Genomic DNA, 16772 nt, shown 5'->3' with positions numbered 1-16772 from the left:
CCCAAGGCCCAGGGCCTGTCCATGGGTCTCCCCTCTGCCAGGCTGAGTCCTGGCCCAGGTCTGAATTTTAGCAGAGAGAAGCCCCCTCTGCCCCCCTCCCCTGCAGCCTTACTCTTCAGGGTCTTTGGACTCAGTGGGCTCCGCTGTGCTCAGGAGGGTGAACAGGAAGGTCACGGTGGGTTCCGGTTGCAAGTCCAGCTCTTGCTTTGAAGAAGACGGCTTTGGCAGAGAAGGTGCCGTGGTGACGGCACAGCATGAGGCTGGCAGCCCAGGACATGCCACCCTTCCTGCCACCCCTGCTCTCTGCCTTGGGAAGCCCTGGGGCTTCCTGTCACCTCTAAGCCTGGCTCCCTGGAGACTTGAGGGTCTTCTGGCTTCGGCTTCTCAGCAGGCTTCACCACGGGCTTAGAGTAGACTTTTCGTCTGCCCCTGGGAGACTGAAGGAGACGGAAGCCCATTTGGGGGGCCATGTCCACCATCCTGCCAGTTGCCCCTTGCCAGCCCTGTCTGGTTTTCCTGGGGCAGCCTCCAGTCTGGAGAGCCTCCACCACCAGCTGTCCAGCAAACCAGACCCCTCAAAATTAGGGTTACCACATTTAGCAACCAAAACACAAGGACACATGGTTCGATCTGAATTTCAGACGAAAACCAAGCACTTTTAAAAGTATAAGCATATGCCATGCAATGTTTAGGACATACTTATTCTAAAAAAATGATTCATTATTTGTCTGAAATTCAAATTTCACTAGGTGGCCCATATGTTATCTGACAACATGCTAATACTGACAATATTTCATGAACTGAATCCCAGCAGATGCAAGTTATTGGGTGTGGGGGCACGAGGGGCACCCTGTTGAAAGGAATCCTATACAAGCTTATAAAAAAGTAGAGAATCCCTCCCATTTTTGGTGTAGAAATTATCAACTGGACACGGAGAAGCAAATAGTGTGGCATTCAAGCCCCTGTTATGAACACCCTTGTTTGTAACCCCCTTGGTATTCCACTGTCCCTGAACAAGGGTCTACTCAGACCCGCCAGGAACCTCACTTCCCAACACCAGCCCGAACTTACCCACCTCCAAGCTCTTGCCCATGCTGTTCTCCTCTTTCCTGCTCCCTCCCAGCTCCACAATCTGAACTGGACCCGCTCTTTTCTCTGCTGAGCAAATGCACCTCCCTGGGACCCCCTTGGACAGGTTCACAGGGGAGCCAGAGCTGGGCTGAGCCTGAGGATGCTTCTGTCTCTACAAGGCGGTGTTAGATGTCCCCCCGAGCAGACTTGAAATAGCAGCTTCTCCCCAAGGGACAGAAAGTCTCAAGTCAATAGATGGAATTGTCACCATTTTTCACTTCCAGATTTTTCCGAATCTTGTACATCTGCGGGCCTAGCGATGGAGGACAATGCAATCAGATGGCAAATAGTGACCTCAGATGTGTCCTTCACACCGAGCTCCATCTGGGCTTTTGACAGGCCCATGGGTTGTGGCAGGGATTCCATGTCATGTGCTCTCTGCAGTACATCAAGCCTTTCCAGATGGCCTAATATATTGTAATTTTTGTCCACATGATGGTAACAGGATCTTGGTGGCCAGAAATGCCCTGGGGGGGAAGCGGGGGCTGCCCAACTCTGGGGACTCACTGAGCTCCAAGGTGATACCAATGCTCACATCATCAGGTTTGACTTGTCCCAGGGGGAAGCTGGCAACATGTAATAAAATCTACGAAAACTAACCAGGACCTTGCTCCTGGTAACATCACTTTGGTAACTAGTCCTAAAGACACGACTCCATGGGAAATAAAAATAATTTACACGGAGGCCCATTTACACCAAGAAGAAAAACTGGAAGCAGCCTAAAGGGCCCAAATATAAGAAAAGGTCAGTAAACAATAGCATGAACATGATCAAACACAGTTCACTCTGCAGTTAATGGTTCCCAGGAAAGGCTGGCTGACCAAGTGCTGTCTGGGGGACACGCCCCGGCAGGGTCCTGACAATACACAGACAGGTGATGGTGACCCTGTTCTGCCCAGAAGCTCCCGGGGCCAGGGGAGGCCCCAGGTTCTCAGGTGGCCCCAGCGCAGGGAGATGTGCCCTAACTGAAGCCGGTACAGACAGCCCTGGCCATGAAAGAAGGGAGCCACACATTCAGCTTAGTGCTCCAGACTCCACCGTGAAGGTGCTGCTTGAGCATCAAGAAGTGGGGGATCTTGGCAAGAGGAGAGCAATCCAAAGGAGGGAGCAGTTTGGGGCAGGCCAGTGCTGAGGGCACTCTAGCTGGAACATAGTGTGAGGGGCCTGGGCTGTGGCCCCAGGTGACAAGGCATGGGAGACCTTTGTGTGTTTCTGTGTGGGTTGTTTGGGCCGTAACTGGGATGAGGAGATACTGGGGGCAGGAAGCCGAAGGTCTCGGGAATGGAGAGAGGCAAGCACAAGCTGCTCCATGTGACAAGTGTCTACATGGCAAATATCAGGGAACATGTGCAGGAGACGCGGTTACACCGCAGAAGGAAGCCTCACGACGGTCTGTGCCAATATTTCTTCAAGACGCTGCTTTCCATTCTTTTGGGTGTTAACACCCAGAAGTGGAATTGTATCGAAGGGTTTTGAGCAAGGGAGAAACAGGATATTATTTCTTCTGGGAAATACAGTCTGGCTGCAGTGTAGACAGTTTGGAGAGGTGAGAGGTGGCCAGGAGACCAGTGCTGTCCAGTGGCTGTGGGGCAGAGGGATGTTGAAGTTAGGGCTGACGGGACAGGACGAGGGAGAGGAAGGGCTGCAGATGACCCCCGGGCTCCTGGCTTATGTGGCGAGGTCAGCTGGGGGGATGCCGATGGCATAGGGAGCACAGGAAGAGGCGAGCTGGTGGATGAGCTGAGTTTGAGAGGACTTCTGAGTCGAGGTGTAGTTCTAGATTCTGGTTCGGAGCTCAGGAGGGAGGGAGGTATGGGATGGAGATCAAGACTGGCCATGAATGAGCCAAAGGGCGGCCCAGAGGGCCTGTCCTCGTCTGGGGAGAGCCAGCAGGTTGGAAAGAAGGCCCAGGACTGAACCTGGGTGTCCTGATATTTCAGGGGAAGTCAAAAAAGAGGGGCCAGCAGTGCCATGGCCCCCAAAAAGGGTGTTCTCAGCCAGGCTGAGAGTGTGGCAGCGACCTGAGCCTGTCGCACTGGTCATCAGGGGGTCGCTGGTTGCTTCTGCCTGAGAAGTAACGGGAGCAGCCGTGGCACATATGTCCTGGGGCCTCCTTGAGCCAAGTGGGAGAATTCCAGACAGGAGGGGCCGGGGCTCCCTAGAGGCCTCCCTTGCAGGCAGCCCTACATTGTGGGAGCAGATGGGACGGCACAGAAAAGACCCAATGTCAGGGCAGAGCAGTGATCACAGGGCTACTAGAGGCCAGGCTGGCAGTCCTCCGTGCAAGGGGACAACCCTGGAGACATAGCCCAAAGAAGGCTTGGCTTCCTGGGCCTCCCACCTTCGCCTCTGCCTCGTTAAAACAACAGTCTCAAGTAAGCAGGAACTTTTTAATCAGGATTTTTTTTTATTCAAACAACAGCAACATAATCTTTCTTTACACTCCACACCACCTGGCAGCTCCCGACTCTGCAGGACTAGGACACTTCCCAGGAGTTCCGCCCCACCAGCCGGCGAGGACAAGAATTCTTCCGGTGTCCAGCTCAGGGGCATCCAGGCCCACCCCGGCAAGGGGGCTTGCTTGGGGGGTCTGACAAAGCACGAAGAGTTGAATAGGTAGCCCGGGGCTCCCAGGCCTTGCAAGGGCTTTCAGTAGTGCCCACCAGGCCTGCCCCGGGGTCTCAAGTCCCCTAACCAAGCACGAGCGCATATTCCCTGACACTCTGCTACCACCAGCCCTGCCACACTCCTCGCAGCCTCTACTGCTGTGACCCCGAAACGTCCGAAGATGCACCGGCGTGGGGTAGCTGCAAAGCTGGCAGGTCTGGGACGAGGGTTAGGACCGTACAACCCTGTTTTCCCCTCTAGAGTGGAGTAGACTCTGTGCGCTTTGTTTAGTAAGAAACAGGTGTAAGTGACAAGTGGGGCACCTCCCACCACAGCCCCCTCCCCGGCCCTGTGCAGGTGTCCTGTCCAGAGGCCCGGGCCTCAGCTTCCGGCACCTGGCGGCCACACCTGGAAACGCACCCCCTTTGCCCCGGGCAGCCAGTGTCCCACCAGCCTGGCGTTTAACCGAACATCCCAACAGCAGAGCAGAGCAATCAAACACAGCTTCTCCGAGCAAACGCTTCTGGTCTGAGACCCAACCAAGGTTTCCCCTCCCTCCTTCAAAATGTAAAATTCTACAGTGTCCAGGGTCTTCCTCTCACAGACAGAACTCTCCCCAACCCACGAATTCTCTACTGGCCCATCTACAGAAACTAAGAGGGAACCCAAGCCTCTTTACATAGATGGGCTGGTGGCTGGGAACCAGGCCCCCGATGGAAGACAAGGCAGGGGGATCGCCTGGGCCGGGGCTGGTGCAGAGCAGCTGCGTTCCCCAACAACGGCCCGGGTCCCCGTTCACCTGCAACCCCAGCCCTTCCCCCTCCTCCGGCTGCGCCAGCAACTCCTACTCCCCAGTGTGCAGCCCAGCTGGAAAGCGGCGAGGCTCGGCTGGGAGGCAGGGACCAGACACAGGACAGCGGCGCGTGGTCAGGCCCAGAGAGCCCCATCTCCTGAGACAGCTGTTGCCACCACACCAGCCCTCCGAGGAACGCAGGCCTCATGTAGCCACAGCCTATGTACAGGGAACAGGGCCAGGGGAGGGGACCCCAAGTGTCTTCTCCACGGGGAGGAGGAGCTATGTACACAGGGAGGGGACAGGATGGCCAGGGACACCCCCCCACCCCGACATCTCATTCAACCAGGAGATCAAACTGCTCAGCAGCTTCAAACTCCGCATTCATGGCCGCAGCCCATTCATCCAGCTCCGATTTCTAGGGGGAGAGAAAAAGGTGGCGGGTGAGCGAGGACGGGGGAAGGGGGCGTGCTGGCCGGAGCACGTGAACCCAGACCCTGCAGGCGCTGAGCCCCAGGCCGGCCCGAGTCCCAGCGGCCTCCCAGCGCGTCTGGGGCGACAGCAGAGCAAAGCCCTGGCCCTCACTCACCAGAATCTCAGGCACCTTTCTCTTCTTGCGCTTCTCTTTCACGGCCGGTGGGGAGATCCCGGGGAGAGTTGTATCTGGGGCCCAGGGCTTCACAGGGACCCTGGGGGCTTCGGTTAACTTGGAAGACACCACAGGCGAGACTTGGGCCAAGTCTTCTGACCCCAGCAGCCCCTCGAAACCAAAGCAAGACCGGCGGCCTGGGGTGGAGGTAGAGGCGGAACCGAAGGTCTCCAGCCGGCTGTAGGATCGCCTGACCTTCTTAGACATTTCCAAGTCTCTGGCGTCCAGCTCTTCTTCCCTGAAGTTGGACTCAACATTCAGGGGGTATAGCACCGGGGTGGGGGTGGGGGTGACGGGTATATTACATGCCTTGAAGAGATCCTCCTTAGCAGGCTCCTTGCTAGGAGGGTTGTTTTCCTTCTCCAAGAAAAAAGCAATCTGGACCGGGACAGAAGAGAGAACACCTCCTTGTTAGTTAGCTGTGTTACATACTTCCCGAAAGGTCCGAGGAGATTCAGGGTGGAAAGACCCATAGGACACTTTTAAAAAGAGAAGACAAGACAGGTCAGGCAACAGATTGGACCTTGAGACAGACCTGGGGAGGGGAAGAAAAGAATCTGTCTGTCCTTGCTTCTGAGTCCACTTTGGTAATGCAGGAAGACTCCTCACCACCGGCTGTTGTCAGCTCCGTTTCCCAACAAAACGTTTCCCAACAAAACGTGACCAGAATCTAGCTGCCCCTACTAACTATAAGCCCCCATCACATCATCTAGAGCAGTTCGACAAGCTCCTGACTGCTCTGCCTGCTTCCACCTGGGTCCTCTGGTCCATGTGTCACACAGTTGGTGACGGTTTTCCTAACATGTCCATCCAGTCAGCAAGTACTTTCTGGTCACCTGCCCTGTTTCAGGTACTTTCTAGGCACTGGGAGCACAGCCGGGAATAAAACAGAGAAAGCCCTGTCTCCATGGAGCTTCCATTCTGGTGGGGGTAAAACAGGTAATGAACAGGGAAAAGTCATGTAGCATGTTAGAAGTGTTAAATGCTTTGGATAAAAACAGAATGAGATAGCACTGGGGTGGGTTGGGATTTTAAGTAGGTGAAGGTTGATGGAGGCCTCACTGGGGGACTGTCTGAGCTAGAACTTGAAGGGGGTGAGGAAGTCCGTCACAAGGAGGCCAAGTGTTGTAGGCAGAGGGAACAGAAGGTGCCCAAGTCCTGAGGTGCAGGAATGTCTGGAGAGGTAAAGGAACGAGGCCAGTGTGGCTGAGCGGGAGGAAGTGAGGAGGAACTGAAGATGGGGTTCGAGAGGTAATGGGGGCTGCTAGAGGGCCTTCTGTAGGACATTGGAAGGGGAGGCCCATGGAGACCCTTGCTCTGAGACCCAGGGAGCCACGGCAAGGTTGTGAATGGCAAAAGGCCTAATCTCATATGTGTATTAAGAGGTTCACATGTTGGCTCCTTAAAATTCCACTCTCGGCTCAAATGCTGCTTCCTCAGAGAAGCCGTTTTTGTTTTGTTTTGTTTTTATTTGACAGCAAGAGAGGGAACACAAGCAGGGGGAGTGGTGGAGGGAGAAGCAGGCTTCCCACCAAGCAGGGAGCCCTATGTGGAGCTTGATCCCAGGACCCTGGGACCATGACCTGAGCCGAAGGCAGACGCTTAACGACTGAGCCATCCAGGCGCCCTGAGAAGCCGTTTCTTACCACAGAATAGCAGAGAGCCCCGCTACCACTGATCTTTACTTCTGCCCCAACAACCTCTCTTGTACACTGGTCACCTATCACCCCAATGAGCTTGAGAGCAGGGGTCTTCATCTGTTTGGCTGACCCAGCCTCTAGCCAGCACCCTCCACAGAGTGCTGTGTTGAACAGGTGTTCCATACTCACTGACTTAATGTACCCAAAACGCGTCACTGAGCTTTATGGCAGCCAAAACGCCGTAGGAAACAGGACAAATTCAGTCCCTCTTGTGGTCTAACAGAAGGAATGACGTTGGTTATCAATAGAGACACTTCCTGGCTACAAGCACGGGCAATCTGAGTCTTAGTAATGAGTCAGAGTAAAAGGGATGCTGCACAAAATGGGGGTTAGCCCTGACGACCTCTTCCTCACCCCCTACAGCAAGCAGTCACACGAGTCCTTGCAGCTTCTTTGGCTCAATGTCATCAATCTATCGTTCGACCAACAAGAATGAGTGATTATCATGGGGAGGCAGAAGTCTCCACCCGCAAGACAACATGCAAACATTCAGATATGGAGAAGGCCTAAGGAGAACTACATAAACAGGACAGTGACAGGGCACAAGTGGTCAGGGAAGCCTTCTGGGAGGTGTCCTTTTGGCGGAGTACTGTGTGATGGGTAGGTCATGTGGTGAGATGAGGAGCAGAGCATCACTCTGCCCTCACCTTACTTTAGGCCCCTGCCATCCTGCTGCAGGATTCCTGTTGTCTTCCTACCTGGTCTTGGGGTCCCGAGCAGGCTGTTTCCACCCCAGTCTCCACCCAGACCCCAGGGAGATTTTTTTTCTGAGCATACCTTAGTGACTACCTGAGACTTAGTGAGCTTGAGACTCCCCAAAGGCTCCCACGATGCCGAGGACAAAGCCCAAGCTCCTGAGTGTGGCGTTCATGCCTCCTGAGGAATGACTCTGGCTTAACGTGCTCTATCGCCCAACAAGATCTGCCACAGACACATTGAACAATCTGCCGTCCTCCAGACCTCGGGATTTTCTTTGTGAATTCCAGGGCTCTGCCAACAGAGCGTCCTTTGCCCAAACACTACTTTTCTTTAGAGACTCAGTTGAAACGTTTCTTCTTCTGTGAAACAGCCCCAGGGCCAGCTGGTCTGTTAGGTGCCTTCATAACATCTAGTACTTTTCTTACGGCAGTCCTCAGCACGCCATGCTGTTATCACTTGCTCATCTGTCTTTCTCCCCACTTGACATAAGCTCCCTGTGCTCCTAAAAGGCAGCTAGCATTTCTCACTTCTTATATCTTTAGGCACAGGTTTTCTGTTCATGAAACAGCCTTAATAACTTCTGCTGAAACAGTAAAAATGCTGTACACTTATCTTACAACAACCTGTTCTCACAAATTGAGGAGATGGACTAGAGAGAAGGAATATTTAGGACACGGCTCAGCTCTTAAGATGACGGTAGAGAACGTTAGGACATCAAGACCTAAACGTATGAAATCCACAGGGAGTGAGCAAGACTGGCAATGCATGTGGGTGTCCAAAGGCAAAGTGTTTCAAAATACAGATGCTTCCCGGCCTAATGACGGTTTGACTTAAAGTTTTTCAATGTGATTGTGGAGCAAAACTGATATGCATTCACTAGAAATCATACTTCAAATTTTGATCATTTCCTGGGCTAGTGATACGTGGTAAGATCCTCTCTCATGATGCTGGGCAACGGCAGCAAGCTACAGCTCCCAGTCAGCCACGCCATCACGCAGTAAAACAACTGATAAATTTACAACCATTCCGTTGTTTGCTTTTAGGACAGTATTCAAAAAATTAGAAGGTATTCAACTCTTCATTATAAATAGGCTTTGTACTAGATGATTTGCCCACCTATACGCTAATGTAAGTATCCTGAACACATTTAACGTGTTCGGCATGCTAAACTAAAGTACAATGTTTGATAGATTCGGCATATTAAATGCATGTTTGACTTATGGTATTTTCAACTTATCATAGGTTTATCAGAATGTAACCCCGTCCTAAGTGGAGGAAGATCTGTACCTCAAAACTGCTCCCTGGGCAGATGTGAGCAGCCAGTATGTCCTGCCCAATCTCTAGAGTGCCCTGGATTCCACTCCATTACGAAGATAAAAATGAACTCACCCTTGGGCTCCTTCGAGGTGTGTGGACAGGCGGGATCTGTGGAGACAATAATGATAACATAGCCACCCCCAATTTTGGCTCCCAACCCACAACCCCTCTCTCAGTCCTCACCTCTACAGGTTGGGCTACGATCTTCTTCAAAACGATGGGCTTTCTGACTGGAGCCGCATGCGGTGCCTAGAAAAGAAGAGTGAATATGAACTCCACATTAGTCCAACGCCTTCCGGGGCAGAAACTGAGAAAGCCGGGGCTCACCTTGGGCCAGATTTCAGGGAGGGTGCTCGGGAGATCAGGGCCTGATTTCCGCTGGGACCTCCGCAGAGACTGAGTAGGAGATGGGGCCCCGGGCCCTGAGAAAAGAAAAAAGTTAGGAGGTAGGGCAAGACTCCAGGCCTCAGAGTCTAGAGAACAGATTCAGGAGTGAGCGAGAGGTTCCCAAACAAGCTCCTTTCCGGGGCAGTGAGCCTCCTACAGCGGTGGGGGGAGGGCCTCCTCGCGGGACGCCGTCCCTCAAACGGCTAGGCCCCAGGCTCCCGCGCGCCCTCCGCTCACCAGAGCGCTGGGCGGACCCTCCGGACCTCGTTCGCCTCTCGGACATGTTAGCCTTGGTCTCGATCTCGGCCGCCGCCTCAGCCGCCGCCGCCGCCGCCGGGCCTCGCGCCAACCCGGAGGGCCGACGGAAACCTAAACGTTCGAATTACCCGCTCTGCCTGGAGGAAGCGGAAGTGACGCGAGGGGGGCGGGCCGCCGTGTTCCGTTCACCGTTCGTCGATCTTCACGTCTGGCGTCACCAGGGGCGGGGCCAGCGGCACGCTGGCGTCATCAGAGCGCGCCGCACCCGGAAGAGACGTGGCAGCAGAGGGATAATCGGAGCGGCCCGAGGTAGAGAGCGCGGAGCGGGAGCTCCGGTGAGCCCGGTGTCTGTTCTTCCGCGCGTCGGGCCAGGGCTCGCGCCCGTCGGGACCGGTGCGGCGGTCGATCGGTAAACACGGAGAGAGGGGTATGTGTTGAAGGTGGGGGCGGGGCTTGGAGGGGGTGGGGCTCAGGCGGAGCCCCTGGGGGCGGGGCCGGTGGTTTCGGAGACTCGCTGGTGGAGGGACATGGCTGGGGGCGGGATCCAGGAGGAATGACAGGTCACCGCAGGTGGGATTCGTTCGGGGGGCGTGGCCCGGAATGTAGAGGGGCAGTGGGCAGTAATTGGGGGTTGGGGCGATTATGAGAGGTGTTTAGGGGAGTTAAGAGTGGAAACGATCTGGGCTTGTGAGTTCGTAGTGGCGGACACCGGAACCTGGCTGTCAACTCGGACCTCTTCTTCCTCAGGGTCGAATATGGGACTTTGCAAGTGCCCCAAGAGGAAGGTCACCAATCTGTTTTGCTTCGAACATCGGGTCAACGTCTGCGAGCACTGCCTGGTAGCCAATCACGCCAAGGTGGGGCTTTCAGGGCAGGGGCTGAGCAGGGCAGTAGGTGGGCAGGCGGTATTGGTTTTCTCCAACTCCATGAAGGGCCAGGGGTTGGAATGAAGCCCTCCTGGAGCTTTTGTGCTCGGCTCTATCTCCGGAGAGCCCTTAAGGCAGACTCTGGCACACTGTGTGCTCAGTAAATATTTATTGATGGAAAAACGAAAGGATGAGTCTCCTCTGTACAAAAAAGCAGCTGGGCCTTGAGGAGATGGGCCCCTGTTGTGATCTCTCTCTCCCGCTCCAGTGCATCGTCCAGTCCTATCTGCAATGGCTCCAAGATAGCGACTACAATCCGAATTGCCGTCTGTGCAACATACCCCTCGCCAACCGGGAGACGACCCGCCTCGTCTGTTATGGTGAGGCCTGCCCAGCTTGGTGACCAGTTTCCAGGTCCTCTCTAAGCAGCAGGGCAATGAGATCTCCCAAAGCTAGGGAGGCTGGAGCCCCAAATTCTAGTCCTGCTATGTTATTTACCTGCTGTGTGAGCTCAGGCAAGTCATTTTTTTCTTTCTAGGCCTCCGTCTTTTTCCCTAAAAATTAAAGCTCCTGGTTTCTTACCTGCCCATTTTGAGGGTTGGGTGAGAGCCAGTCCAACTTGTGTCTATCATTTTGACTGTGAGCAGTAGCTGGCTGGACCAGCAGGAAGCTGAAGGGATGAGGCTTTTCGACATTTAGGATCTGTTACTCATTCCAATTAAACAGGAAGGGAGTTTCTCCAGTACATTCAGCCAGAAGAAGTCAGCAGTCACATGTATCATGACCTTGAGCTGACTGTGGTGTAAGAGGCTTAACTCCCATTTTTTGAAGGAGCTAGTGCAAAAGAGCTTCGTGTGTGTTTCTCAGTGTGATGAGCGTGTGTGTATATATACATGAATTTAATGTGTCTTATGACTTTACGTGTGTTAATTAGTGCCTTTAGTACCTGCGGATGAGTGAATGGGTAAATGTGCGTGAATGTATGAACATGGGTGTGTTGTGGGGTTGCAGGAGAATGTGTGGGTGACAGCGCTTGAGTTTTAGCAAATGTGAATGTATAGATGTGTATATGTGGGAGTTAGTGATGATACAGGGGATGGTACTTGTGTTTGATTATATGTATATGAGCATGTGTACATTTGTGCCCATAGGTGTGTACATGCATATGTGTGCCTGTGTGCGTCTAGGAACTTTTTCTGAAACTGTTCTTAACTAGCTGTTAGCCCGAGGAGCTTGTGATGAGTGCATGTTCAGCGAGGACTCGCTTTTAAGGGTCGCTGGCATCTTCTTCCCACCCTAGGGGGCTTCTCCCTTTTACTGCGCCGGGGTAGCATCTGCCGTGACTGAGTTCAGGTGGTGGTGGCCAAGAAGGCCGAAGTCTCAGGGAACACTGATGAAATGGACCTGAGTGAGGACAGGAAGGAGAAGGCTGTGGGCTATATGTGTGTGTGTGTGTATACATCCATGTAGCAGGCAGGGGGCTGTTGCTGGGCTAGACGTCCTAAGTGTCTTCTTCTTCATGCCTCTCATCCCCTATTTCATGGGCCCTAAGACCTCTTCCACTGGGCCTGCCTCAATGAACGTGCTGCCCAGCTGCCCCGAAACACAGCTCCTGCTGGCTACCAGTGCCCCACCTGCAGTGGCCCCATCTTCCCCCCAACCAACCTGGCTGGCCCTGTGGCTTCTGCACTGAGGGAGAAGCTGGCCACGGTCAACTGGGCCCGGGCAGGACTGGGCCTTCCTCTGGTGAGAATCTGTCTGTCTGTCTGTCTGACTGACCATCTGCCCTGAGTCCCACCTGGGCCAGATGGGTGGGGAGGGACAGCACCGGGCAGTCTGGTAATACAGGTTCCTTCCGCCAGATCGATGAGGTGGTGAGCCCGGAACCCGAGCCTCTCAACACCTCTGACTTCTCTGACTGGTCTAGCTTTACTGGTAAGTGGTGGTCTGCACTGCCCTTGGGGGCCCTTGCCTCCCTGCTCTGCTGACCACTCTCTTCTTGCCACAGCCAATGGTACCCCTGAACAGGAGGAGATAACCAGTGCTTCCGCTGCCCCATCCTTCTACAGCCAAGTCCCCCGGCCCCCTGCTTCCCCGAGCCGACCCGAGCAGCACACAGTGATCCACATGGGCAATCCTGAGCCCTTGACTCACGGTGAGCCAGGGAATGGTCCAGTCTAGAGGAGGATAGAAAGGAAGTGGGGTGGCTCGCGTGGGGGGAGCTCAGGGTTCCAGAGGCCCACCCGGGGGGCCCCCTCCTCACTCTAACAGAGACATTACCTCCCCACAATTCTGAGATGGTCTGTCGGGCTGAGAGGGCAAGGACCTCCTGCCCTCCCCACTCCCCACCCTGCCGCAGGCCAGTTTCTCTGAGCCTGTGGATACCGGTGGCTCTGCCCCTGCAGCCTCAGCCCCGAGGAAGGTGTATGACACACGGGATGATGACCGTTCACCAGGCCTCCACGGGGATTGTGATGACGACAAGTACCGTCGCCGGCCTGCCCTGGGCTGGCTGGCCCAGCTGCTCAGGTATTCATGGTCAGGTGGGCCCGGATGCCAGGAGCGGGGAGGAGAGGAAGTGAGAGCCAGAGGCCCTGGGCATGATGATTGCATGATAGATAAGAGGGGCTTCGTCTGGGTAACAGTAGTCCCTGGGGTCTGGCTATGCAGAGAGGCTTCAGCTCGGCCCTAGAAGTCTGCTCCACTGTAGGGCTGTTTCCTCGCCTGCTAGGTATCTGAGGCTTGAGGTTGGGCTCTTTGAGGCCCGTTCCTGCTCCGACACCACCAGAGCCTAGTGACCCTGCCGTGCCTGACACATCCTAGTTGCCTCAGCTGGTTTGAGCTGCACGGTCCCCTGTGTAACGAGCAGGTGCAGGGATGAGCCTGCACACCGGAAGCAGCAAGGCTCAGGAATGGCGGCACCAGGGCCAGAAGACAAGTGTCGTGTCTGGGGTTCCTCTCCAGGCCGAGGGGCTGTCAGGGATTGAGAACCTGACCTGACTCTCCCCTCGTCCCCCGCAGGAGCCGGGCTGGGTCTCGTAAGCGGCCGCTGACACTGCTGCAGCGGGCGGGGCTTCTGCTGCTCCTGGGGCTCCTGGGCTTCTTGGCCCTCCTCGCGCTCATGTCTCGCCTGGGCCGAGCTGCAGCTGACAGCGATCCCAACCTGGACCCACTCATGAACCCTCACATCCGGGTGGGTCCCTCCTGAGCCTTTGCTTGTAGCCAGGCCAGCCTAGGACCCGGGGGCCTGAGGTAGGGAGGCCTGGGGACTTTTTCTCTGCTCCTCTTTTTCATGCCTGAGACACTAAGATCCCAGGCCCAGTCAAGTCCACTAGAGTGGCTGCTGGCTGGGCCTGGGGCCCCTGCAGGTCAAACGTTTGTCTTGACCCACTTACCCTGGGTCTCCAGCCTCCCGCCCTCCTCCCCACGAAGGAGATGACAGGTGAAAATAAATGACAGACTTTATTAAAACACCGAAGCCTCCTTTTCCTTCCCCCTTCTCAGCCCAGTCCTCAGGCCTCAGTGGTTCTCCTGACGGTACTGGATGGCCAGAAACTCAAGGGACAGGCGGTTGAAGAACATGGCTCCATTTAGCACTGAGCAGAGGAGGGAGCCCCTATCAGCATTCCCTGCCCACTCTCTGCCATGTCTCCGGGATCCAAAGCTCCCCCTCCCCCTTAGCAGGACCCTCTCCCCAACTCACTCAGGATGGTTAGGGCAAAGCACCGAAGAAACTTGTCATCTGTCATCTCAGCGTAGAGTGACCCCATGGCAGCCCAGCAGATGCTCATCACCTGGGAGAACTGTAGGCCCCATCCAGTGGGAGAGTGGCCCCCTGAGACAACAGCGGGGTTTCCATCAGCCCCTGGGCCTCCCCCGACCAGCCCTTGAGCCCCGGCCCCAGTCTACCATCAGGACAACTGTGTAGTGGAAGCTCATGCGGTCGTAGCGGTGGGTGATGCAGAAGTTGTGCACGTCGCTGGCAAAGACCCCAAGGTGTATGAGGAAGAGCATCAGGGCAGCTGCAGTGAGCACCATGCCTTGTGGGAAGAAGAGCACAGCCAGCCGGTCCCGCCACCGCATTGTGGTGGCTGCACAGACTCAAGGCCAACGGTGGAAGCTGAGCAAGCCAGCACTGTTCAGGAGAAGCAGCTGACCCCTCCGGTTCTAGAGCGTACGGTCTGGAATCGCAGTGGGATGCTAGAACCACGAGGACATAGGAGGGGACGAGATTCTAGAATACAGGCTGGTTCCAGCCAATACAGGAGTGGTTCATGGGGGCGCCAGGGGAGTTCCAAATTATGGAAGGTCGGATGGAGGGCTGAAGGTACAGACCAGCAGGAGTGTTGAGGAAGGGACAGTGTCCCTTATCATCCTGCCTGCATGCACACTTTGCGTTCTTGTGCACATCTTCTCACTGAGTCGACCCCCCACGCCCCCGCCTCCTACCTACCACAGAGGAGGCACTGTGGGCACATTTCTACAGAGCCGGGTCTCAGAAAAGTGGAAGGGCATGTCCTAGGTCCACAGCAAGTCTTAGGCCAACGAGAGATGAAGCTCTGGATGTGTAGCTGGTGGGCATTCCCAGGTGAGGAGGCCTGGGCTGAATGACAAGCTCCAAGTATTTATAGCTCCGTTCCCGGATGGGGAGGAACAAAGTGAAGGGAAGCGATAAGAGCTTGCCCAGAGCTGTCCTGGGACCTTCCCCATGCCCTCCCTAGGGATGGCCCAGACAGCAGTGGACTTTTCCATCCTCCCCAAAATGTCCGAGGACCTGATGCTGACCAGCTTTCTCCTGTGCCACCTTTAAGCACTCAGCACTTCACAGCCATCACCTCTGTCCTTTCCAAGAGTCCCAGATGAGGCTGGTGGCATAAATCCTGTTTTGCACACAAGTCCGAGGTACAGAGGAAGTGTCAGCCCAGGTGCTCACAGCCAATGAATGAGGGAGTCAGTACTAAGATTCAGTTCTACCCGAGGCTGTGACTGGGCAGGGACACTTACAAGCAACAAGAAAACATTTCCTCCATACGTGGGAGAGGTGAAAACTCTAGGACTCTCAGCAGGATCACCCACAAAAATGGGCAGAAATGGTGTGGAGGGACATGAAAGCTTCCAGGAACTAGACTAGAAGAAGGATAACTTGAACTCAGCCACCCCCATGGCCTCCTTTCTGTCTGCCTGCCCCAGAAGTTAGGTTCAAGGTCCGGCCAAGACCCTCGGTCTCCCGCCACATCCATGTTTACTGTCTAGTGTCATTAATCACAACAGTCCCTCAGACCCCCATTCTGACACAGTACAGGGGTGACACCCCCCATGCCAGCCGTTGGCCCACTGTTGAAACCATTGTTCGCACCTCCGTTCTCATGTGAATACAGATGAACTTTCATTAGACGTTAGGGCTTCTGGCTCAACACCATTTAAAAATTACCCAAGTAGCACATGACTGTATTCTTGTAAAAGATGTGTGTAATACACAGCATACAGAGGAAAAGGCAATGACAGCATGACAGCCCCCCCCCCAGCCTCCTACCTACCTAACAGAGGTAACCCCCTCAACAGTTTGGTGAGTGGGCATCTTTTGGGTCCCTTCTTGATGTAACTTCATGTACCTACATGTACACCTACATGGATAATTTAAAAAAGCATTCTAAAGAATCACCAAATGTATTGTCAGAGTATAATTTTCAAAAAGTTAAGAATATGATGCTAGATCTGGAATGAACATGTAACTAAGATGTATAAACCCAGCAGTGAGGGGTTCCCCCTCAGTAAGGTGGTAATGCGTCTTGGGGACCTGGATATGGACAGGCATTTAAAGAGGAATATTAGAGGGGCACCTGGCTGGCTCAGTCGGTTAGGCGGCTGCCTTCAGCTCAGGTCTTGATCTCAGGGTCTTGGGATCTAGCCCCCTGTCGGGCTCCCTGCTCAGTGGGGAGTCTGCTTCTCCCTCTCCTTCTTGTGTTCTTGCCCTCACTCTTGCTCTCTCTCGAGTAAATAAATAAAATCTTAAAAAAAATAAAGAATGTTAGAGTATGATTCTAGGTTAGATACAAAACTGGTTGATGTCCTACAGGACAATAAGAAATAGAACTTTTTAAGTTCTTTTTTCTTTTTGTTAAGACTTTATTTGAGAGAGAGAGCGCGCACAAGCAGGGGGAACTGCAGAAGGAGAGGGAAAAGTAGCCTCTCCGCTGAACGGGGGAGCCCAATGTGGGGCTCAATCCCAGGACCCTGGGATCATGACGTGAGCTGAAGGCAGATGCTTAACTGACTGAGCCACCCAGGCACCTCTGGAGTTACTTTTTCTACTGGATATAAATGTCTTGTATCTCTCCTGGACAGTATCTACTTGTAATAATCAG

The 16772-nt window shown here is 54.4% G+C and overlaps 3 protein-coding genes across 8 annotated transcripts; 1 reads left to right on the top strand and 2 right to left on the bottom strand.

Annotated features, from left to right (window-relative positions):
* Positions 1-3517: 3517 nt before the first annotated feature.
* On the bottom strand, positions 3518-9719 carry CDCA5 (cell division cycle associated 5). Of its 2 annotated transcripts, XM_045893335.3 has the most exons (6): positions 9521-9719; positions 9224-9318; positions 9080-9145; positions 8969-9004; positions 5121-5558; positions 3518-4949 (listed from the first exon to the last, which is right to left on the bottom strand). In XM_045893335.3, exons 1-6 carry the CDS (start codon positions 9564-9566, stop codon positions 4869-4871), a joined length of 762 nt encoding a protein of 253 aa, XP_045749291.1. In that variant the 5' UTR covers positions 9567-9719; the 3' UTR covers positions 3518-4868. The 2 variants fall into 2 exon arrangements, with proteins under 2 accessions (XP_045749291.1, XP_064432275.1); XM_064576205.1 differs by having other exon boundaries at positions 8969-9145.
* A 91-nt stretch (positions 9720-9810) lies between these two features.
* Positions 9811-14043, top strand: ZFPL1 (zinc finger protein like 1). 5 transcript variants are annotated; one of them, XM_064576204.1, is made up of 8 exons: positions 9811-9968; positions 10289-10398; positions 10676-10787; positions 11960-12153; positions 12270-12342; positions 12416-12562; positions 12813-12936; positions 13912-14043. In XM_064576204.1, exons 2-8 carry the CDS (start codon positions 10297-10299, stop codon positions 13940-13942), a joined length of 783 nt encoding a protein of 260 aa, XP_064432274.1. In that variant the 5' UTR covers positions 9811-9968; positions 10289-10296; the 3' UTR covers positions 13943-14043. The 5 variants fall into 5 exon arrangements, with proteins under 5 accessions (XP_064432274.1, XP_045749287.1, XP_064432273.1 ...); XM_045893331.3 differs by lacking the exon at positions 13912-14043 and adding an exon at positions 13429-13878; XM_064576203.1 differs by lacking the exon at positions 13912-14043 and adding an exon at positions 13139-13397.
* TMEM262 (transmembrane protein 262) lies at positions 13905-14490 on the bottom strand. The gene is made up of 3 exons (XM_045893336.3): positions 14317-14490; positions 14111-14210; positions 13905-14003 (listed from the first exon to the last, which is right to left on the bottom strand). The coding sequence occupies exons 1-3, from the start codon at positions 14488-14490 to the stop codon at positions 13927-13929; spliced, it is 351 nt and encodes a 116-aa protein (XP_045749292.1). The 3' UTR covers positions 13905-13926.
* Positions 14491-16772: the final 2282 nt, after the last annotated feature.

This window comes from Mirounga angustirostris, unplaced genomic scaffold, assembly GCF_029215605.1.
Source record: "Mirounga angustirostris isolate CCGP_5_RB_7025 unplaced genomic scaffold, mMirAng1.0.hap1 SCAF_13, whole genome shotgun sequence".
In the NCBI taxonomy this organism is placed as follows: Eukaryota; Metazoa; Chordata; class Mammalia; order Carnivora; family Phocidae; genus Mirounga; species Mirounga angustirostris.
This window is presented reverse-complemented; position numbering and strand designations above follow the sequence as displayed.